The following is a 25,471-nucleotide window of genomic DNA, read 5'->3' on the forward strand; positions in this document are numbered from 1 at the left end:
AACCAGAGAATTACATAGTAAGGAATATGTACACTTGGTGGGCAAAAAGCTTTTTGTTTACCTGCCTACTCTTGCCAATATTCTGTAATGCAAACTGCTATAGTCATTTTAAGAGTATCGGACTAAGGCCGGGCGCGGTGGCTGTAATCCCAGCACTTTGGGAGGCCGAGGCGGGCAGATCACAAGGTCAAGAGATCGAGACCATCCTGGTCAACATGGTGAAACCCCGTCTCTACTAAAAATACAAAAAATTAGCTGGGCATGGTGGCACGTGCCTGTAATCCCAGCTACTCAGGAGGCTGAGGCAGGAGAATTGCCTGAACCCAGGAGGCGGAGGTTGTGGTGAGCCGAGATCGCGCCATTGCACTCCAGCCTGGGTAACAAGAGCGAAACTCCGTCTCAAAAAAAAAAAAAAAAAAGAGTATCGGACTAGACAAAGAAGACTAACAATAACCCAGCTATCTAATAATACCAATGTGTCTGATCTGCTGGTTGCAACAAGTGAAATGGAATTACAGGACCTGGAATATGATACAGAAGAAAAAATGGCAATAAATCACACACCTTTGAAGTGTATTTTACCTCTTAACATGCTTTGACTATTTACATGCCTTGATCATAAATCAGTGCATTAGATAGTACATAAAGGACTATAAATATCTGATTAAAATATGAAACACTGTATAAAATCATTTCTTAAACTTGAAATAACTTCTGTCAATAATATAACAAGTATAAAAGGGCTCCATAATTTTATACTGTTCAATCTATATACCTACATCAACTCCAAGATCTAGAAGGTACTTGACTACGCTGATCATTCCACTAGAGGCTGCTGCATGAAGAGGTGTATAAGACTTCTTATCCTTGCATGTCACTTCAGCTCCATGTGACACAAGTAATTTCACTACTTCAATGTGACCTAAAAATGTATTTTTGAAGAAAAAGAGAGATAAGCATATGAAAACTATTAAATATAATCCTAACTATCTTTAAGCAAATTAAAAAATACAGAATAACAGATGATGCATGACAAGTCACCAATGAATCATGCTATCACTTGAGAGAGGACAGAGGAAAATTTTAAGACTTCAGGGCTACACATAATGGGAGGCCAAAGTGGGAGGATCACTTGAGTCCAGGAATTTGAGACCAGCCTAGGCAACACAGTAAGAACCTGTCTCCACCCAAAAAAAAAAAAAGAAAAAAGAAAAAAAAATTAGCTGGGTATGGTGGCATGTGCCTGTAGTCCAAGTTACTTGAGAGGCTCAGGTAGAAAGATCACTTGAGCCTGGGCGGTTAGGGCTGCAGTGACCTGTGATTATGCCACTGCACTCCAGGGTGGGCAACAGAGTGAGGCCCTATCTTAAAACACGACCAAAAAAAAAAATAAATAAAAAATAAAAATTCAGGATAATTTTTATTAATGTTGGCAGAGATAATTTGTTGGCCCTCTGTATACACTGGTTCCACACCTGCAGATTCAAAAACTGCAGACTGAAAACAGTTGAACACATAAAAACAGTTAAAAAAAAAAAAGCAGTACAACAACTATTTACATTGTATTAGATATTATAAGTAATCTAGAGATGAATTAAAGCACAGGTTATATACATACATACTATGGCATTTTATATAAGGAAGCTGAGTATCTTCAGATTTTGCTATCCAAAGGAATCCTGGAACTAATACCCTACGGATACCAAGGACAACTATAATTCCTTTGATTATTTTATTCAGCAATAACCCTGCAATCTATAACCTTCCTTTTGCCTAGATCTTGTTTGTGGTCTAAGGTTACTTTAATACATTAATAAATTCTAAAGTTAACTTTTCATTTCTAATTTTATGTAGTTTGCTTTATTGTGCTTTGCAAATATTACATCTTATTTCTTAAAAATTGAAAGTGTGTGGTAACCGTGTGTTAAGTAAGTCTATTGGCATCATTTTTTCCATCATCATGTACTCATTTCAGGTGTCTGTGTCATGTTTTGGTTATTCTTGCCAATATTTCAAACTTTTTCAATATTATTTTATCGGTTATGGTGATCTGTGAGCAGTGATCTTTGATATTCCTTCTGTAATTGTTTTGGGGCATCATAAACTGCATTCATATAAAATGGTAAACTAATCAGGCACGGTGCCTCATGGCTGTAATTCCAGCACTTTGGGAGGCTTAGGTAGGCAGATCACTTGGCATCAGGAGTTGAGACCAGCCTGGCCAACATGGTAAAACCTTGTCTCTACTAGAAATATAAAAATACAAAAATGAGCTGGGCATGGTGGCATACACCTGTAGTTCTAGCTACTTAGGAGGCTGAGGTCCAAGAACTGCTTGAACCCCAGAGGTAGAGTTTGCTATGAACCAAGATCACATAACTGCATTCCAGCCTAGATGAAACAGTATGACTCTGTCTCAAAAAAAAAAAAAAAAAAGGTGAACTTAATAAATGTGTATTTTGACTACTATATTATCCCATCTATCTCTTCTTCAGGCCTTCCTCCTCACTCAGACACAACAGTACTGAAATTAGGCCAAATAATAATAGCCCTACAGTAGCCCCTCAGTGTTCAAGTGAAAGACAGCTGCGTATCTCTCATAAATCAAAAGCTAGACATGACTAAGCTTATTGAGAAAGGCATGTTGAAAGGTAAGACAGGCTGAAAGCTAGGCCTCATATGACAAAGCTACCAAGTTGTGAATGTGAAAGAAAAATTCTTGAAGAAAATTAAACATGCTACTAGTGAACACACTAATGATAAGTAGAACACACTAATCACTAAGTAGCCTTACTGAAGATTATGCAGTAAGTATTAGTGGTCTGGATAGAAGACCAAAACAGCTATAACTTTTACTCACGCCAAAGCCTAATCCAGAGCAAGGCCTTAACTTTCAATTCCATGAAGGCTGAGAGGTGAGGAAGGTATAGAGAAAAAGTTTGATCTAGCAAAGATCGGTTCATGAGGTTTAACGATAAAAGCTGTCGCCGTAATGTAAAAGGGCAATGTGAAACAGCGAGTGCTAATGTATTAATAGAAACTGTAGCAAGTTATCTAAAAGATCTAAGATTATTAATGAAGGTGGCTACATTAAACAACAGATTTTCAATGTAGGTGAAACAGCCTTCTATTGGAAGATGCCACTGAGGACTTTTACACCTAGAGAGAAGTCTATGCCTGCCATCAAAACTTCAAAGGTCACGCTGACTCTCTTTACAGGCTAATGCAGCTAGTGACTCTAAGTTAAGCCAACACTCATTTACCATTCTGAAAATCCTACAGCTAGCATGAATTATGCCAAATCAACTTTGCCGATGATCTAAAATGAAACAAAGCCTGGATGACAACACATCTGATTATAACACTGTTTGCTGAATATTTTAAGCCCACTGTTGAGACATACTGCTCAGAAAAAAAAAAAAAAAAATTCCTTCCAAAGTAGTACTGCTTATTCACAATGCACTTGGCCACCCAAGAAATCTTACAGACAAGGAGATTACTGTTGTTTTCGTGCCTGTTAACACAAGTCACTCTGTTGTCCCTGAATCAAGAGTAATTTCAACTTTCAAAGTCTTTATTATGTAAGAAATAACATTTGACACAGATATAGCTGCCATAATTAGTGATTCCTCTGATGCATCTGGACAAGTAAACTGAAAACCTGGGAAGGATTCACCATTCTAGATGCCATTAAGAACATTCCTGGCCTGGTATGGCTCACACCTGTAATCCCAGCACTTTGGGAGGCTGAAGTGGGCAGATGAGGCCAGTGACACCACCCTGACCAGGATATTGCAAAATACACAATCAGTCAGATTCAGTTGTTTATCAAATAAAATAGTTATTTTCAGCCTCTTTACTCCCATTTTAACATGGAAAATAAATATTTACTATTATGTTGCTAGGAAAGAAAAAAGAATGTAATCAGTTATTAAGGTAATTTTAAAAAACTATTAAAAATTTTTTTTGAGACAGGGTTTTGGCTTTGCCACCTTGGCTAGAATGCAGTGATGCAATCACAGCTCATTGCAGCCTCGACCACATGGGATCAAGCGATCTTCCACTTCAGCCTCCTGAGGAGCTGTGACTACAGGTGCATGCCACCCTACACGCAGCTAATATTAAATTTTTTTTTTTGTAGAGAGAGGGTCTTGCTATGTTGCCCAGGCTGGTCTCAAACTCCTGGGCTCAAGGATCTTCCCATCTCGGCCTCCCAAAGTGTTGGGATTACAGGCATGAATCACCATGCCAAGCCCAAGGGAAAAAATATTTATTCAGAGTTATCACAATAAGGTAACTGGGGGCTAAACTTGGCTGAATATTGCTAAAACAGGAAAGATCAATGTGTAAAGGGACCTTGATAAAGGGTGATGGCGGAAGCAAGCACAAACAAGGTGGGAAGAAGAAATGATCAATTCATTTGGAGATTAGGTAGGACGTTAGTGAACAATGACAAATAATTCAATAGCATAAGTATAAGAGGTAGAGCCTAAAAGTAAATTAAGGGAGCCTCAACCAGGGAATGGAAGGTCAGGGCTAATAAGGAAAACTGAGATAAATAAATTTTAAGACTAAACATAATCCCCAATGTCTCTTACACTAATATTGATGAATTCTCTGAATATAACCCAGAGGTGACAATGCCTGTATTTCAGGTTTGTATTTTCTTTAAAAAAAAAAAAAAAAAGGATTCTACAGCTTTTGGTTGTTTTTATTATAGGCATAGGATCTTCCTGGGCCTTGTGGGTTATCCATAACTGATTTAATAAATGCAGACATATATGTATAGAAGAGCATACTGTAACTGTTTTGTGTCTATTTTACACATTACACAATTGACCCCTGAATAACAAAGGTTTGAACTGTGTGGGGCCACTTATTCATGGATTTTTTTCTACCAAATGTGGTTCAAAAATACAGTATTCAGGGGATGTGAAATGCTCATAGATAGAGAGCCAACTTTTCGTACACATGGGTTCCCCAGGGCTCACTGTGGGACTTCAGTATGCAAGGATTTGGTATAAGCAGGAGGTCCCCAAACCAATCCTTCACATATATGAGGTATAGACTATATAGTTCTTGAGTTAATATTCCTCCATTGAATCTTCTGTTAACCTTTTATTTTTAAATGAGAGTCAAGAAAAGACAAAAACCAAGAGCAGAAAGTAATGATGATAAGCTATGACTTTTAAGAAACATGGTTAGCTAGGTGTCTTTGTAATCAGGTAGAGTGACTGATAAATCAGGAAATGATACCAGTATTACACAGAAAACATGTCAGTTCATATGTGCTTTTTCCTACCCAGGAGTTAAAACAGCAGAAGCAGAGAATTATAACCTCTGGCCAGAAGAAAAAATGCCCTGGGATCTAAGGCTGCAAAATGAGTTCTTTCAGCTGTTTTAAAAACCTTGAAAAATCAATGTCTACATCCATGGCTTCTTCCTAGAGGCACAACCCCAGCCTTATATGACTTTAAGGATTTATGGCAAGGTGTACTTCCTATGCACTTAAGAGATCTACTTTTATCTGCACTTCTAGCATCCAGAAGTGAGCACTTTTACTCTGCTGTTTTTGCATGTTTTAAAATATCCTGTGATAGGGCCGGGCGCGGTGGCTCAAGCCTGTAATCCCAGCACTTTGGGAGGTCGAGGCGGGTGGATCACGAGGGCAAGAGATCGAGACCATCCTGGTCAACATGGTGAAACCCCATCTCTACTAAAAATACAAAAAGTTAGCTGGGCATGGTGGCGCATGCCTGTAATCCCAGCTACTCAGGAGGCTGAGGCCAGAGAATTGTCTGAACCCAGGAGGCGGAGGTTGCGGTGAGCCGAGATTGTGCCATTGCACTCCAGCCTGGGTAACAAGAGCCAAACTCCGTCTCCAAAAAAAAAAAAAAAAAAAAAAAAAAAAAATCCTGTGATAGGCTTATTTGCCTACCCAGCTCTGCAAGAACCAATTACTGTTTTTGTTAGTGATGTGGTCACACAGTTGTGAAGGTTTTGGGTGGTCTACCCCAGGCCTATCATCCCCAGGAGCTCTATTAGTTTTAGAGGACAATTTTGCTGACTGTTAAGATTTTTCAAGAACATATACATCATGTTACAGCAGAAGTCTATATTCCAAGCCCAAGTTTCTTTCTACAAAATTACTATTACAGAAATCAAACATGATGATACATAGTTAACCCAGTGGTTGGCCCAAAATAATAGGCTCCTTAATGTATCTTTGTAATTTTTACCTTAATATTCTCATACAAACAAAAATGAGTATGAGAATAAGATTAGTAAACATCAAGCCTAAATTATGTATCACAAGCCTGTGTCTGGGATGGCTCTTCCTTTGGAATTAATTTCAAACAGCTTTTAGATGAACTGGACCCAGTGTACTCCAAACCTCTCCCATTACCAGGCTTGGTAAACTGAACATCAAACTCAGATACTGTGGAGCTTTTCAGTACCCTTAAAGACAAATGTTATACAAACAGCCAAGAACTCAAACGTACAATTTTTTTTCTAAATACATTTAGATATATAAATACATAATATCAAAAACTAAATTTAAAAAGTACATACCCATATATGCTGCCCAATGGATAGCACGCCTATCTTTCTTGTCAAAAGCATTAATATTGGCACCTCTAGACAAGAGTAATTTGACCATCTGGAATAAAAGTAAACACAGTGTCATCAAAATTGTAAAGTACAATTGTCTATGAATGTACATTTGTGACAGTTACTCATCTCAATTTCTCTGGCAACAAATGTCTGCCGTTACAGAACACAAGGAGCTAGACTAAATACTCAAGGTCATTTAACATAATAACAGGACAAAATATGAAAAAAACAGTTAACTGTGGGTATTACTGAAGTCAGGCATCAATACCTTTTTAGGATGCCACTTTGTGTCTTGGCATTTTACAAACTAAGTACAAACCTGGAAAGTCTAAAGCTGAACTATTTAATAAGAGGTTTTGATTCTATTCACAGTCTAAAATGTTATTAAAATACAAAGTGCATTCTTATTCTATAAATGTCTTAAACTTAATTCAAACACAAACACAGTACCTACAATATAATTAGACCTGGAGATCACTGCATAGTCAGCGTACCTTACAATGTACCAAGAATAATAATTGCACCTAACCATATTTACAATTTCTTCACTGGAAGGCTGCTGCAGATTTCAAATAGGGATACATCTGTAACCTTAACTGCAGTGGAGGCAAGGACTCTTTATATTATAAAATCAGAGAAATACAGTAGTCTCCCTTTATCTACAGTTCCGCTTTCTGCATTCAATTACCTACAGTCAACCATAGTCTGAAAATAGGTGACTACGGTACAGTGACAATAAGATATTTTGAGAGAAACTACATTCATGTAACTTGTATTACAGTATTTGTTAAAACTTTTCCATTTATCTCTTACTGTGCCTAAATTATAAATTAAATTTTATGATGGGTATGTACAGAAAAAAAACATAGTATTTATAGGGTTTGGTACTACCCAGTGTTTCAGACATCCATAGGGGGTCCAGAAACATATCTTCTGTAGATAAGTGGAACTACTTTGAAAAACACATGGCAGCCACTAGCTCCCAGTCACAGAATCTTGGGAATGTTGCTTTACCTATGAGTTCCTATCCCTGCAACAAAAATGAAAGACTAGGTAAGCTGGCTTCAAAGGTTCTTCTGTTACCTTCTTCCCTAAATATTCAATGTACACATAAACCCCAACCTTTGTTATAACAACACCTAGCACAGACATTTGTTGTATAAGATAACTAAATAGCAATTTTCTTAAATTGTTTTGATGGTTCTGCCACTAAAGGATTCTTTTGACTAAGTGTTGATAATAAACTACTAAAAAGACTGTTTTCTAAATTCTGCCTTCCTTTGCTATTTATTATACACTTCGGGAAGAACAATAACATATCTGTCTTCACGTATTTTTCCTCCCACAATAATAAAACATACTTTTCCTGTTGTATTAGAGTTGGCAGTGTTCTCCTTGGTCACCCCAGGTTAACTGTACAAAGGTAGTATCTACTAAATAGATTTCTAAACTTCAGAAAGTTATAAAAGGAAGTCTGAGGGTTTGCTAAAGGCAAAATCAGACAAAAATAACAAAGATAAATAGTTCTGTATGCTTTTACTACGCATAAGTGAAAGTTCTTTAATCACTGGTAATGGGGGGTGGGAGACAGAAGGAGAGAAGAATCACTGTCGAACTGCCACCTACCTCACCATGTCCACTGAAAGCTGCATGATGTAATGCAGTTCTCCCTGCTCGATCAGACACGTTTACATTACTCAGAAGAGGTACCAAAGCTTCAGCACACTTTACAGCTTTATTAGCAGCAGCTATATGTAAAGGGGTTTGCCAATTTTTGTCTCGAGCATTAACATCTGCCGAATGTTTCAAAAGTACCTGAACTGCTTCCTAAAACATGTGGAGATAAAAGTTAAAAGAGACAAATGAGTTAAGAGTTTAAGAAATTACTTCTATATAGAGTGTGTATCTGTGTGTTTAATTATGTATCTACATATGAAGAAAATAAAAAAGCTCTCAAAGAACTCACTATAAACAAGCAGGAATTTACCCAAGGAAACAAAATATTTTGAATGTAAAGGCAATATTCAGAGCAATATAAGATACATCAATATCAAACATTCCCTTTCCAAACCACCCTACCATTAAATGCATAAAAATTCCTATCAAAAAGTGCAAGAAGAAATACTAACAACCATTATTCAAAAACATTCATTCCTTGTATCTTATTTTTCTAGGTAACTAAATACAATTTATATTTTGAATAGTTTTTGTTTTTAAGAGACAGGATCTCGCTCTGTTGCCCAGGCTAGAGTGCAGTAGAGCAATCATAGCTCACGGTAATTTCAAATTCTTTGGCTTAAGTGATCCTCCCACCTCAGCTTCCTGAGTAGCTAGGACTACAGGTACATGCCACCCCTCTGGCTAATTTTAAAATTTTCTGTAGAGACAACGTCTTCGTATGATGCCCAGGCTGGTCTCAAACTCTTGGCCTCAAGTGATCCTCCTGTCTCGGCCAAAGTGTTGGGATTACAAATGTCAGCCAGTTGTAGAGCCATACGTGGCTCTTTGAATAATTTTAACGAATATATTTATTACTTTACATTGCATATATAAAAATTAAAAACATACTATTTCTCAAAGTATTATACATGCTATATTTTACAAAATGAAAAATCACTAGGATTTCACTGAAAAAAAAAAAAAAAAAAAAAAAAAAAAGACATAACATATACAAGGCTGTTTTTGCAGTGCTGCTTAGAGAGAAAGTTAAGGCAATATAAGAGTCTACTGTCCAAGGGATTTATCTCCCAGAAGCACATGGAAAACCTCACAACACTACCTCTATAAATTGGACTCATGGCAGGATTCCAGGGAATTCAGTATGCCATCAACATTAAGCAGTATAATCAGAACTAAACAGCAAAATTTTTCTCCTTTCAGCGATAATCCTGTATTTTGATAAATGAATGCCAAATTACATATGAAAATGAAAAGCACCAAAACCAGAAAAGAATCTGGGTTCTTATTTCAATTCTAGTATTTACAAGGTATACTACTGAAGTTCTATAAAACTAACCCTAAATGTTCTTACCTGTAAAGGAGATAGGGGTGGGGGAAATAACATCTGCCTACCACTCTTTTCAAGTATGCTATAAAACACAATAAACTAATGTACATGAGAAGTGTTAGAAAGTGAAAATAGCAATAAATATACAGAGCATCAAGGAAGATTCAACAAAATACTATTAGTCATGAATCACCCACAGCCTTTTAGGCCTCTGAAATAAAAAGTAGTCAGAACTGTTTGAAACATGGAAGTAGCACCAGTACTTAATAGGGTTGGCAAAAGACTGAAATGATGCCCAGTTATATATCATATTGCTAAGGACGTCAGCCAGCTAATCAAAGATATACAGAGGCCTATGACTCCACAATTCCACAACAGTGATTTATCCAAAAGAAACTTTAAAAAAATCCATCCAAGAATGCTCATAGCAGTTTTGTTCCTAACCACCAAAAACCAGAAATGCAAATGTCCATCAATAGAAAAACATATAAACAGTACATCTGTACTACATACTCAGCAATAAACTAATAATGCATGAAACATGGATAAATCTCAAAAATGCTGAACAAGAGAAGTCGTGACAAAAGAATACACAGTGTATGATTCAACTTTTATAAAGTTCTAGAATAGGTAAATTATGCTGAGAGAAGTAAGAATAGTGGTTGCCTCTGGAGACAGGGAAGACTGATTGAAAAGGAACATAAGGGAACTTGCTGGGGTAATAGAAATCGCTATATCTTGAATGGGATAAAGGTTACACAGGTGTATACATTTGGCAAGTCTTAAGGGTGTACACTAAAAAAACTATACATTTTAAATCTAAGTTATACTTCAATTTAAAAAGGAATATAGAAAGAACACATATGAACATTCACAAAATTATGAAAAACAAGGTTTCAGCACTATCGAGATTCCTGATCCTCACCTCTAAGAAGAGTACATTGTGATTTCGGGGATCTAAAACTAACACTATATTGGGAAATGTTAGTAGGTATGTTAGTGATTGTAACAACTTAAAATGAAGAATTTGTAATTGGATAAACTGAGCAAACACAGAATACTAGAGATGTTAGCCTTGCCTTATTCCATTTTGGAACTCACAATATAAACATTAAAGCTTCTGGAAAGTTTGGGAAATACTTACGTTACATTAGTAATAACAGGAAAATCAAATGTACTTTTTTGTTTCACTAAAAAGCAAGAATAAATCTGGTTCATAGTAGCTGACAGTAGGTAAGTGGGAATCTAAACAAGACACCAGAGTATCAAGACAGATCAAGGTGTGAACCCTGAGTCCACTATTTCCTACTCAGAGTAATACATGTCAGATCATAATAGCAGTGATCTTTAAAAACTCAGAGAAAGCTGAAGAAAATCCCTAAAGGCTGGAAACATTAAAAAAGAGGTGAATTTCTAGAACTACAAATCAAAGAGCCTGATGTCATACCTTAGTATAATTCTACATCATATTATCAGCATATCATAAACATACAGAAAACAATGTGGGGATAACCAAGGGCACAGATGATTTTATTAACAAAAATATTATCACAGTAATCTAAATTTTCAGTTATTAGAGGGTATGTGTAAGAAGTGCTGCTGGTGTAACTTGATTTTTTTTTTAAAGCCAAGTAAATATTCCATGACATTAATTCAAATGAGATTATGAAATATGGGATAATGACTAAAGATTAAATAACTGTACTCAAAGAGTATTTATTATTATCATGGGGTCAGCATAGAAGAGGCTCCACAGTACCAGTTTTCCACTTTGGTTCTATCTTTTTCTTTTTTTAAGCAATTCTTACCATTGATTTGAAGGCAAGCACAGGAAAAACGAGGGTTTACCATATTTGCAAATAAACACAAACCTCGGAAATACCAAACAATATCTCATGTGATAATAGAATTTAAACTCAGTTATCTTGCCAGACTTAAAACCTTAATTCCTGATTAGGTTAAAAAATAAGTTGTATGCCCTCCAGTAGTGTCATATGGCTTTCAGAAACACACACTCACCTAAAAAAAACTCCTACTACTTGGATATCCGTTTATTCAGAAAAATATACAGCACTTATGCAGAGCTGAACCACATGGTACTCTTAAGGAATGACAGTCACAATCATAGTAGTGGAGACAGACTGAGGCAGCCAGCTAGTACAAGGAGGTATAGAAACTAAGTCACTGAAGAAGTGTTGGGGAGTCTGGGATATTTAACCTGAAGCAGTCTTAACCTAGGTTCAGTCAGAGAATTAAGCCCTAAGGTAGTACTGCATGTGCTAAATTAAATTCTCTCCTATGCATCTACCACTATGCTAGCTATTCTGTCCTTAGGAGAATTTAGAAAATAGTCACTCCAATCAGCATGCATAGGATTTAGTTCTCCCATGGTATCCCAAAAATATAAACCAGAAGCTATCTAAGATTTAAAAAACCCATCTCCTTACATATCTCTCTGTGGCCATAGCTATATTTTCTGTTAAATGTAGTTAAGTATCACTACTTTTGCTCTCAGGATGTAACGAAAATAAATAAAAGAACAATGGTGAAAATGATACTCTTGACTAGGTTTTCTAGCAGTTTTACCTATTAGGAGATTTTTTTCAAAAGAAAAATGAAACTCATTGTTTACAGAAGTTATATCTTTTTGGAACAGCCACATTTTATAGCTGTTTCTCATAATCCTGCAAAAGAGTTATCAATACTACATATAGCCTTGTAATTTTTAGTTATTTCTGTTTCTTTTCTTTCTTTTTTTGAGGTAGAATTTCATTCTTGTCACCCAGGCTGGAGTGCAACAGCACGATCCTGGTTCACTGACACCTCTGCCTCCCAGGTTCAAGCAATTCTCCTGCCTCAGCCTCTAGAATAGCTGGAACTACAGGCGTGCACCACCATGCCTGGCTTATTTTTGTGTGTGTGTGTGTATTTTTTGTAGATAAATTTAGTATTTTTGTATTTCGTTATTTTCACCACGTTGGCAAGGCTGGTCTTGAACTCCTGACCTCAGGTGATCCAACCACCTTGGCCTCCCAAAGTATGGGATTACAGGTGTGAGCCCTTGTGCCTGGCCAATATCACATTTTCTTTATCCAGGTGTTGACTGATGCACATTTGGGCTGGTTTCACATTTTTACAATTGCAAATTATTCTGCCATAAACACGTATGTACCAATATCTTTGTCTTATAATGACTTCTTTTCCCACCTAGTAGTGTGATTGCTGGATCAAATGGTAGATTTAGTTCTTTACGGAATTTCTATACTGTTTTCCACAGTGGTTGTACTAGTTTACATTCCCACCAACCATGTTAAAGTGTTCCCTTTCCACTGCATCCAAACCAACACCTATTATTTTTTGACTATGGTCATTCTTGCAAGAGTAAGGGTACTGATTTGTGGTTTTTACATTTCCCTGATAATTAGTGATGTTGATTATTTTTCCATGTTTGTTGGCCTTTTGTACATCTTCTTTTGAGAAGTGTCTATTCATGTCCTTAGCTCACTTTTCTTATGGGATTCTTTTTTTCTTGCTGATTTTAGTTCCTTGTAGATTCTGGATATTAGTCCTTTGTTAGGTGTATAGATTCCAAAGATTTTCTCCTACTGTGTGGGTTGTTTGTTAATGCTGCTGTTTATTTTCTTTTGCTGTGCTGAAGCTTTTCAGCTTAATTAAGTCCCATCTATCTTTGTTTTTGTTGCATCTGCTTTTGGATTGTTGGTCATAAGTCTTTGCCTAAGCCAATGTCTAGAAGGGTTTTTCTGATGTTATCTTCTAGAATCTTTATGGTTTCAGGTCTTAGATTTAAGTTTTTGATTAATCTTCAGTTAATTTTTGTATAAGGTGAGAGATGACGATATAGTTTCATTCTTCCACATGTGGCTTGGCAATTATCCCAGCACCATTCCACTGCTTTTGTTCACTTTGTTGATGATCAGTTGGCTGTAAGTATCTGGCTTTATTTCTAGATTCTATTTCTGTTCCCTTGCTCTATGTGCCTATTTTTATAACAGTACCATGCTGTTTTAGTGACTTTTGCCTTATAGTACGGTTTGAAGTCATGTAATGTGATGCCTTCAGATTTTTTTGGGGGTGGGGGGGGGGGCGGCTTAGTTTTGCTTTGGCTATGCAGGCTCCTTTTTGATTCCATATGAATTTTAGGATTTTTTTTTTCCTAGTTGTATGAGGCATGATGGTGGTATTTTGATGGGAATTCAATTTGTAGATTGCTTTGACAGTATGATCATTTTCACACCACTGATTCTACAGCATCCAATGAGCATGGGATGTGTTTCTGTTTGTATTGTTTACAATGTCTTTCAATATTGTTGTTTAGTTTTCCTTGTAGAGGTCTTCCACCTCCTTGGTTAGGTATATTCTTATTTTACTTTTTTTCTGCAGCTATTGTGAAAGGGAATGGGTTCTTGATTTGATTCTCAACTTGGTCACTGTTAGTGTACAGCAGAACTACTGATTTGTGTACATTAATTTTGTATCCTGAAACTTTGCTAAATTCATTTACCAGTTCTAGGAGCTTTTTGAACCAGTCTTCAGGGTTTTCTAGGTATAAGATCATATGATCAGCAAACAGTGACAGTTTGACTTCCTCTTTACTGATTTGGATGCCCTTTATTTCTTTCTCTTGTCTGATGTCTCTGGCTAGGACTTCCAGTACTATTATGAATAGAAGGGGTGAAAGTGGGCATCCTTGTCTTGTTCTAGCTCTCAAGGGGAATGCTTTCAATTTTTCTCGATTCAGTAAAATGTTGGATTTGTCATAGATGGCTTCTATTATCTTAAGGCATGTCCCTTCTATGCTGATTTTGCTGAAAGTTTTAATCATAAAAGGATGCTGGATTTTGTCGAGTGCTTTCTCTGCATCTATTGAGGTGATCATATGATACTTGCTTTTAATTCTGTTCATGTGGTGTATCACATTTACTGACTTAGGTATGTTAAACCATCCATGCATCCCTGGTATGAAACCCACCTGATCATGGTGGATTATCTTTTTGATATGCTGTTGGATTTGGTTTGCTAGTATTTTGTTGAGGACTTCAGCATCTATGCTCATCAGGGATATTGGTATGCAGTTTTGTTTTGTCCTTCCCTGGTTTTGGTATTAGGGTGATACTGGCTTCACAGAATAATATAAGGAGAAATTTCCTCTTTCTCTATCTTTTGGAATAGTGTTAATAGGACTGGTATCAATTCTTCTTTGAATGTTTGATAGAATTCAGCTGTGAATCCATCTGGTCCTAGGCTTTTTTTGGTTGGCATTACCATTTCAATCTTGTTGCTTATTGTTGGTCTATTCAGAGAGTCTCTATCTTCCTAGTTTAATCTAGGAGGGTTGTATATTTCCATGAATTTATCCATCTCCTCTAGTTTTTCTAGTTTATGTGAGTAAAGGTGTCCATATTAGCCTTGGACAATCTTTTAAATTTCTGTAGTATCAGTTGTAATATCTCCTATTTCATTTCTAATTGAGCTTAATTGGATCTTGTCTATTCTTTTCTTGATTAATCTTGCTAATGGTCTATCAATGTTATTTATCTTTTCAAAGAACCAGTATTTTGTTTCATTTATCTTTCCTCTTTTTGTTCATTCATTTGTTTCAATTTTATTTAGTTCTGCTCTGATCTTCATTATTTCTTTTCTTCTGCTGGGTTTGCATTTGGAGAGTTTTTGTTTCCCTTAGATTGTCTATTTGAGCTCCTTCAGATTTTGATGCAGGCATTTAGTGATATAAACTTTCCTCTTAGCACCACTTTTACTATATCCCAGAGGTTTTGATAGGTTGTGTCGCTATTATCGTTCAGTTCAAAAAATGTTTCAATTTCCATCTTGATTTTCTTGATCCAATGATCATTCAGGAGCAGGTTATTTAATTTCCATGTATTTGCATGATTTTGTGGCTTCCTTATGGAGTTGATTTCCAATTTTATTCCACTGTGGTCTGACAGAGTTCTTGATATAATTTGGATTTTCTTAAATTTACTGAGACTTGTTGTGTGGCCAATCATATAGTCTATCTTGCAGAACATTTCATGCGCTGATGAACAGAATGTGTATTCTGCAGTTGTTGGGTAAACTGTTGTGTAAATATCTGTCAAGTCCATTTGTCGTAGGGTATGGTTTAAGTCCACTGTTTCTTTGTTGACTTTCTGCTTTTTTTGAGACAGAGTCTTGCTTTGTCACCAGGCTAGAGTGTAGTGGCATGATCTCGGAGCATGGTAGCCTCTGCCTCTCGAGTTCAAGCAATTCTCTTGCTTCAGCCTCCAGAGAAGCTGGGACTAAAGGAGTGAATCACCATGCCCAGCTAATTTCTGTATTTTTTTTTTTTTTTAAATTAGAGACCAAGTTTCACCATGTTGGTCAGGACAGCCTCGATCTCCTAACCTTATGATCCGCCTGCATCAGCCTCCCAAAGTGCTGGGATTACAGGCGTGAGCCACTGTGCCCAGCCAGCTTTCTGTTTTGATGACCTGTCTAGTGTGCTGTCAGTGGAGTATTAAAGTCTCCCATAAAGTCTCCCACTATTATTATGTTGCTATCTCATTTCTTAAGTCTAGCAGTTATTGTTTTATAAATTTGGGAGCTCCAGTGTTAGGAGCATATATATTTAGAACTGTTATATTTTCCTGTTGGACTAGTCCTTTTATCATTCTGTAATGTCCCACTTTGCTTTAACTGCTGTTGCTTTAAACTTTGTTTTGTCTGATATAAAAACAGCAACCCCTGGTCACTTTTGTTGTCTATTTGCATGGAGTATCTTTTTCTATCCCTTTACCTTAAGTTTCTGTGACTCCTTACATGTTAGGTGAGTCTCCTGAAGACAACAGAAACTTGGTTGGTGAATTCTTATGCATCCTGGCATTCTGTATCTTTTAGTTGCTTAAAGTGAAGTATTAAGTCATTTATATTCAGTGTTAGTATTGAGATGTGAGGTACTATTCGATTCATCACGCTATTTGTTGCCTGAATACCCATTATTTAAAAATTGTATTATTTTTATATAGGTCCTTTAAGATTTATGCTTTAAGGAGGTTCTATTTTGGAGTATTTCAAGGATTTCTTTCAAGATTTAGAGCTCCTTTTAGCAACTCTTGGTAGTGGTGAATTCTCTCAGAATTTGTATGCCTGGAAGAGACTGTATCCCTTCCTTCATTTATGAAGCACAGTTTAGCTAGAAATCTTGGCAAATTGTTTTGTTTAGGAGGCTAAAAATAGGACCCCAATTCCTTCTAGCTTTGTAGGATTTCTGCTGAGAAATCTGCTGTTCATCTGATAGATGTTCCTTTATAGGTTACCTGATGCTTTTGCCTCATAGTTGTGAAGATTCTTTCATCTTGACTTTAGATAACCTGAAGACTATTTGCCTAGGTGATATTCTTTTGTGATGAATTTGCCACGTGTTCTTTGAGCTTCTTGTATTTAGAGGTCTAGATCTCTAGGCAAGGCTGGGAACGTTTTCCTCAATTACTACCTCAAATATGTTTTCCAAACTTTTAGATTTCTCTTCTCAGGAACACCAAATATTCTTAGGTTTGGATATTTAACAAAGTCCCAAACTTCTTGGCGGCTTTGTTCATTTTTTTTTTTTTTGAAATTATTTTGTCTTTGACAGACTGGGTTAGTTCAAAAGCCATCTTCAAGCTTTGTCTGAAGTTCTTCTGTTTGTTAGATTCGACAAGTGAGACTTTCTGGTGCATTTTGCATTTCTCTAAGTCTGTCCTTGATTTCCAAAAGTTGTGACTGTTTTTTATTTATGCTATCTATTTCACTGAAGAATTTTCCTTTCATATCCTATATTATGTTTTTAATCTCTTTAAGTTGGACTTCACCTTTCTCTGGTGCCTCCTTAATTAGCTTAATAATTGACCTTCTGACTTCTTCTGGCAATTCACAGATTTTGTCTTGGTTTGGATCCACTGCTGGTGAGTTAGTATGATATTTTGGGGGTGTTAAATAACCTTGTTTTGTCATATTACCAGAACTGTTTTTCTGATTCCTTCTCACTTTGGTAGACTATGTCAGAGGGAAAGATCTGAGATTCAAGGACTGCTGTTCAAATTCTTTTGTTCCATGGGGTGCTCCCTTGATCTGGTGTTCTCTCACTTCTCCTAGGAATGGGGCTTCCCGAGAGCCAAACTGTAGTGATTGTCTTTGTTCTTCTGGGTCTAGCCACCCAGTGGAGCTACTAGGCTCTGGGCTGGTACTGGGAAGTGTCTGCAGAGTCCTGTGATGTGATCTGTCTTCAGGTCCTGCAGCTGTGGATACCAGCATCTGCTCCAGGGGAGGTAGCAGGAGAGTGAAGTGGACTCTCTGAGGGTTCTTGGTTGTATTTTTGTTTAGTGGTCTGCCTTATAATTTTTAGATTGAAGAGCAGAATTAAGAAACTTACTAGGATTATTTGCTTTCTGACTTACAACATGCCCTTAAATTCAGGCGGAATACACACTTTTTTAAAAATTAGGAGTTAAATTTCTGGCAGAATTTGCCATCTTCCTCCAACATTAGTTTTTCTTCAATAATTTTTGGTCTGTTTTACAACTTCTGCAAATATATAAAGTGTACCTTCTTATGACTTAATCTGGTAAAACTACATTATTTCAATAGCCACAATCCCAAGAGTCTTATTCACACAGCTGAAAAGTTACAAGTAGTAACTAAAGCCAGTGTCTCCAAATGTAAGTTCATAAACTATAGCACATCAAGGACCCAGTTTAGAGTTAGGTTGTGTGTTCAACTGCACCCCTCCCTTCTTCTCCTGACTAGGAGGCTACAGCTAATAGACTGCCTCTGTTAATTAGAGGGTTTATAATCCTTCCCAGTCACATTTCACCTTTATCACTCTTCACTTGCCCAGCTCTTACTCAGGGTTCAAAATGTAGTTCACAATGAAGACTACAAAGAAGGACAAAGAGGCAGAAGCTCCATAGTTTCTCCTGAGGCTCTAGTTAGAATTCCCTTTACTTTTCCTGAACTAGTTAGTCCCATGATAGACAGAAGAAGAAGCAGCTACACTTAGGAATTCCTTTCTGAACTTCGAAATTTGAAATACTAGATGAACATAAACTTATACTATCACGTACTTTTGTATTTTAAGTTGTTTTTGAAGCTTTGCAACAAACTACAACTATTGTAATGCAGGCAAAAGGGGTGCTTTGGACACAAGACATTTTAGAAAAGCACCAAATATACTTTATAAAGTAAAGTGACAAGGGAAAAAAAAAAGAGAAGATCCAGGTTTTTGTCCCCTCTCTATCATTTACCAGCTGAGTAGTTTTTCATGAATCATTAATTATATAGTTTCCTCGAGACATTTATCTTACAAAGATGTCCTCAGGACTAAAAGATATGAAAAATACAAAAATAATTTGCAAATAATAAACACTTTCTTAAAGTGTCAGTTATCTTGACAAGCAAACAACATACAGGGCTATAAACAAGAAGAAACTATTCTTCCTTGTAATCCCTCTCACACATTTTAAAGTTTTATATTTATAACTGGTAAAATGTGTAATCCAGTAATGGTTTTGAAACTAACTTCAGTGTTTAGCTAAGTAACATTTCAGTTAATTATTAAATACTGATAAAATTATTTCTTGATCACAATCAGCGAAATCTCTGTAACAGACTACTGTAAACCAGTAGAGAAAAGCCTTGAGGAAGATTATGTAGGACAGAAAAATGATTTCTCTTGAAGAAGGGACAGAGATAGGGGTTTCCCATTCTCTGCCACTTCAGACTGCAAGAGGCCTTATAAACAAAAGAAGAAATGAAACGATTAACTTGGTTTGTACAAATTCTAAAGTAAAATGACCAGTCTAGGTATCTCAGTAGCTTTCCCTTCATTTGAAAACATAGTAATTGAATATGGATTTACAGGCATGCCTATTTAGTGTTTTCATATACAATATATTTACTAAGAGAAATTTCATACCTCACTACAAGATGCAACTGCTCTGTGTAAAGGTGTCAACCATTTGCTGTCTTTGGCATTAACTCTAGCTCCTGCAACAAAAAGAAAAAAATAAATTGAAATATTGTACATAAAATGTTTTAAATAAATCTCCTGAAATAATAGTTGCATATAATCCAAATTGGATAAATGACAACTGAAAAAGTACTTTATTTTTTATACTTTCTGGTGATAAAATTACCCTTACATTAGAAAACAAAATTAGCCTTTTAAATTGATATAATTATCCAATATAGTCTTAGCTTTTTATTTAAAACAAAATAAACATCATTTTATATATAGGTTAGAAAAGCCACCTTTATACAGAGCATATCCAAGGTAAAAATCAGACCCCACTTTAGAATGTGTGTTAAAAAAAAAATGAATATAAGAATATACTTAGAGACAAAATGTGAACTATTCTAAAGTCTTCATTACATTTCTTTACTAATGAATATATCACGCTGTAAGGTTAAGATAATAACATCAAAACAGTTCTCCAGCCATGATTAAAAACACATTAATACTATAAACTTATTATATAAGATAGATACAATGGTTATAGACTTAAAATAATTGAAAAAGAAGTGAACCAACTCATGTCTTTCTGGGTTATATACCTAAAGCTTAAGAAAGAAATTTTTTTAAACAAATGAATTCTGCACACTTGTTTAAAAATCATTAAGTCAATGGACAAAAATTAACCTTAACAGAATGCAAACACATTAAGACAAAAAAATTTACATTATTTGAGGAGGGAATAATTTATTTCCTATATAAAATCCACTGATTTAGTATTTAAATCCTAACCAAATAAAAGGAGCACATGCATGGTAGGATAATTCTATTAATATATCTAAGTAGAGAACAGCCCTGGCTCTTGGAAGTACAGAACTGGCTGACAGATCCTCTCCTGTAAGCAATCCTAGATTTCTATCTCAAATCCTAAATAACTCATTTTCTAAATGATGAAATACAGGTACAGAAAATAGCCCAACATCAGAGTCAACTGTAACAGAAACAAAGCTTCATACTTCCTAATGCTTACATTATTTCTAGGTTTTGTGTGTGAGGAATCAGGGAATAATCAAAGCCAGTGACTACATGTAATGCCTTCAATAATTACTGGCTCTGGGTCCCTAAGTAGTTGTGTTATCCCTCCAAACCCAAGTTTCTTCATCTATAAAACAGATTTAATAGTATTTTGTCACAAAGATTAACATATAATAAGTGTACCTAGTACATAATAGCAAATATGTTATAGGTAGACTGTAAAGCCTTGAAAATGAGAGAAAATAAAATGAAATGGAGATGTAGAAAACATCCAGAAATGTAGCAGTTGGGATGCTGAGAGTAGCAAAGTTCTCTGTGGGCAGAGACAGTGAGGACACAAAGAATCAAGAGCCAATTAGAGAGCTTTGAAGAATGTTCAGAGTTAGGCTATGGGAGAAGGAAAGGAAATAAGCAACATAAAGAACTATCCAGAGAGCATCACATATCATGCAATAAACATTTGGGCAACTATCTGCCAGGCACTGTGAAAACCAAGATGGTTAAAACACAGATTGCCTAATCATAGTAATGCCAACATTTGTTTTGGGTAGAAGACAGAATATAGAAAGTACACAAACTGGAAATGTTTGCCAGCTGGAAGCTGGAATGCTAGAGATAGTGAAGGAGTGATCCAGAAGCTAGTGTCTTTCGTTTTCCCACTTATCCGCTTGGGACTTCAATGGTTCTCTTTAAGCAGTGTGCCTCTCTCTACAGGTTTATATTTACCTGCACATACATATCTATACACAGTAGAAAGGAAAGCTCTGGCAGTAAGGACCAAAGGGTATCAACACAGACACCCAGTACAGACAGTATCTTGAATCAACAAAGGCAAAGAAGAATTGAGGTCTCATGAGGGATGCTGAGAAGTCTGAATCAAGATATTAATTAGCAGGAGAACAGAAGGGCACAAGGGCTCATGGCTGTAATCCTAGCACTTTGGAGGGGCTGAGGTGGGCAGATTGCTTGAAATCAGGAGTTCAAGACGAGTCTGGCCAACATGATGAAACCCTGTCTCTACTAAAAATACAAATATTAGTCAGGTGTGGTGGTGCATGCCTGTAATCCCAGCTACCTAGGAGGCTAAGGCAAGAATCGCTTACACCTAGGAGGAAGAGATTGCAGTGAGCTGAAATTGAGCCATTCACTCCAGCCTGGGCAAGACAGTGAGAATTTGTCTCAAAAAAAGAAGATAGAAGGTGGCTGTCACAAAGAACTGAGGAGACTCTCTATGTGCTGATGAAGATCTGAGAACACAAAGTAAAAAAGCGGTAATTGTATAACTAACATGCTTTACTTTTATGTAGAATAAGGAAGCGATAAGCATTTTTATCTTATCACACAATGGTCCTCCCTTGTTTCCCTTTTCACAGTATGTTACCCAGTCACTTATTAAATGGAAAACTCCTGAAATAAATAATTCATAAATTTCAAATTGCTCACTGTTCTGAGTAACATGATGAAATATGGCACCATCCTGCTCCATCCACCCAGGACGTGAATCTTCCCTTTGTCCATCATATCTTGCATATGCCATCCACCCTTTCCTTACCGGACCTTCTTGATTATCAGATTGACCATCACGGTATACAATGCTTGTGTTCAAGTAACCCTTACATTACTTAATAATGGCCCCAAGGTGCAAGAGTAGTGAAGCCAGAAATTCAAATATGCCAAAAGAAGCAGTAAAATGCTTCCTTTAAGTGAAAAGGTGTTAAGTTCTCAATCATCATCATCATCATCATCATCATCATCATCATCATCATCATGCTGAGGTTGCTAAGATACACAGTAAGAACAAAACTTCTATCTGAAATTCTGCAAAGGGAAAATTAACTTGTGCATGGTATATAGGGTCCAGTACTATCTGAGGTTTCAGGGATCTACTTGAGGGTCTTGGAACATACCTCCTCAAAAGGGGGAACTACTGTATTTGCTTAATATGCATAAAGAAATCCTATAGGAATGCTAAGATATTAACAAGATGCAGTGCTTACACACTTTTGTGTTGGTGGGGGGGGGCACACTGAAAACTGAACATATGGCAGGTACTAGAGTAGCAATGCAACTTTATATTGTACCTTTAAATATGTACATATTTATTAATTTTTAAACAAAACTGAAATATATTTAAGGGAGAAGAAAAGGAATGGTCACATAAAATATTCCAAGAATTCGGTCAGTTTCAGGTGCAAAGAAAAAAACAGAAAAGTAACTAGGAATATGGTGAAGATAGTTTTTTCTTTCTTTTGGAGATGGGTTATTAAATATTCAACTTCATGAAGATTTAATGGTGTATTTGGGAGACTAAAGTAAAAAATGCTGCTGGTCTTATTGTGTCATTTTAAGTTACAATAATTAGTCTTTCTTTCCCTTTACTTGTAATAACAAAATTTTATTGATCAAAACATATAATTACAAAAAAAGAATACCCAATGGCTGACTGAGGATATATCATACTGCTACTTGTTACTAATTTGATTAAAAATTTGGCTTCTTTTGATTCCAAATATACTTTTATCTTCAGAAAGACTACAAAAATGGCATCATACTCTTTCACTAAATCATGCATTTCTTCTACGAGCCTAATCAAATGTTTTAATTCCCTGGAAAATAAAGGTCAACTATATGAGAAATCAGGGCTATATCTGAGGGCACCAATGAATCAATATTCCCCCACCCACATTAGTTAACTAATGTGTCATTTACAATATAAACATATGAAATATGACACAGTAATGTACACTACAAGAGCAGCAGTGGCTGTGTTCCTATAAAATGAAAAATAGTGTAAAAGCCACAAACATAGCCACACACTTCAGATGGTTCAGATTCCCAGAGCTCATGTCAGGGGGCTGTCTAAAGGTAAACAGAGTTCTGTTCTACACAGAACACTCCAAAGTTATCTATATATTCATATAGACATTAAACTACAAATTCATTCTAGAAATGGAAGAGACATTTCCAGAATATAGTTAAGTCGTTCAACAGCTAGTTGGAGTATTAATCACCAGCCACAACTGCTAACAATGAGGATGGAGATGCAGGGGAGGAAGGGAGAAATCATATTCACTTAAAACAAAATCAGTCTTTGTAGAAAGAAATAAAATCAAATGTTAACAGCCTCTGGTGGCTTAATCACATGCTCTCTACATGGCAGAAGACAGCATTTGTGGTTTATAAGAATGACCTTAAGTAACCAAGAAAAGATTCTTTCTTTACTATTTCCTACTCATTAAGAAAAGATTATAAAATAGCAGTCCCATGTCGTTTGTTGAAGTTAGGTTACTGGCAGAACCTGTGGTATGAAAAAGCACTGCTAAGAAACAAAAGACAACACACATAGCAGTTTAAGGAAGATATAATCAGTGAGTGGTATAAACCAATATTTACAGAAAACTTACGTGCCAGAAGCACATCTCATTAAATTCAAAATGGTTATGTCTAACTGTATAATCAGTATTTTCTTTACATGTCTTTCCTTGTCCTTCACAAATCCATGTATACCAACTAAACTTCCTGTTCAGATAAATAAGCAGCCAGAACTTATACTCACACATATATTTGAATTCAGATTCACCTTTCTAGAGTAGAGATGTGATTGGGTTTCTGATATTATATGCAATAACTAACACAAACAACTAAAAATCAACTGCAGGATCACCTAAACAGGTTAGATTATATAGAAAAATCCAGTTAATCAGTTTCCTGATCTTTTCAGGTAATTATTCACCCATATGAAGTGCACTCTGAGAACAACAGTTTTTTTTTGAAAGAAAAGGTTACCTAAGGCAAGATACCTAGAATTAAATGTCTAGCTATTTGGAGATAAACCATAAATTAAAAAACAAAAACAACCTGATTTACTTACTTATGTTAGTCTAGGGCTCTAGACAGCAATGCAGTTGAAGAGAGGTCTGACGTTGTAAAGACACAGTTAAGGGTTAGTGGAAGGAACACTGGAGCAGGAGAGATCTGTGATCTCATAATAGCTCTATAACCACTTGGCTATGTGACCTGGAGCTGTTTCCTGGGGCCTGGATCTTCTTTTTCCTAATAATAATTCCTGCCTCCTATGCTGCGTATGTGGTGAGGTGTGGGGGAGGTGGTTATGAATACGTATGGATGGGAGGGGGTAAGGATGGGCTCCAGATTTAAACAAAGGGCACTCTGTTTCTGCAGCGTTCTACAGTCAGCAACTTCATTAGGAGTATCCCATTTGACACCATCTCATTCTGCAAGATAAGTAATTCACTTATTTTCTCCTAATCTAATTGGTCACTAAGTTCTGCCAATTCTTTGATTTCTGAACCTCAATTACAGCTGACCCTTAAACAACACTTCTTCAAACTGCAGAAGTCCACTGATAATGTAGATTTTCTTCCATCTGTGCAACCCAAAACAGCAAGCCCTCCTCTTCCTCCTCACCTTATTCAATGTGAAGATAACGAGGATGAAGATGTTTATGATGATCTGTTTCCATTTAATACATAGTAAATATATTTTATGATTTTCTTAATATTTTCATTTTATTGCAAGAATACAGTATATTATATATATGATACATAAAATATGTGTTAATCAACTGTTTATGCTATTAGTAAGGCTTTTGGTCAACATTAAGCTATTAGTAGTTTTTTAGGGACTCAAGGTTATATTCAAAGTTACTTTTAGGTTAGGGTTGAGGTAGTCAGTGCCCCCACCTCCACATTGGTCAAGGGTCAACTGTACCTGTAAAATAAAGAATTGTGCTAAATCATTCTTATGATCCATTTCCAGTTATAACATTCTAACCTATTTGGAATAGAATAAAGTATTTCATACTTATT

The 25,471-nt window shown here is 36.1% G+C and overlaps 1 protein-coding gene across 16 annotated transcripts in view; it reads right to left on the reverse strand.

The window, feature by feature from the left end:
• ANKRD28 (ankyrin repeat domain 28) overlaps positions 1 to 25,471 on the reverse strand; it is a 196,565-nt gene that overhangs the window by 57,677 nt on the left and 113,417 nt on the right. For 9 of the 16 annotated variants that reach the window (XM_039480233.2, XM_039480234.2, XM_074405662.1 and 6 more), the window contains 4 exons: positions 19,572 to 19,642; positions 8,242 to 8,442; positions 6,574 to 6,661; positions 780 to 922 (listed from right to left, as the gene is read on the reverse strand). In XM_039480233.2, the coding sequence (XP_039336167.2) occupies positions 780 to 922; positions 6,574 to 6,661; positions 8,242 to 8,442; positions 19,572 to 19,642 (503 nt within the window). The remainder of the gene's footprint in view (positions 1 to 779; positions 923 to 6,573; positions 6,662 to 8,241; positions 8,443 to 19,571; positions 19,643 to 25,471) is intronic. The other 7 variants (XM_074405664.1, XM_074405666.1, XM_074405668.1 and 4 more) reach the window with 1 other exon arrangement.

This window comes from Saimiri boliviensis, chromosome 9, assembly GCF_048565385.1.
Source record: "Saimiri boliviensis isolate mSaiBol1 chromosome 9, mSaiBol1.pri, whole genome shotgun sequence".
NCBI classification, from domain to species: domain Eukaryota; kingdom Metazoa; phylum Chordata; class Mammalia; order Primates; family Cebidae; genus Saimiri; species Saimiri boliviensis.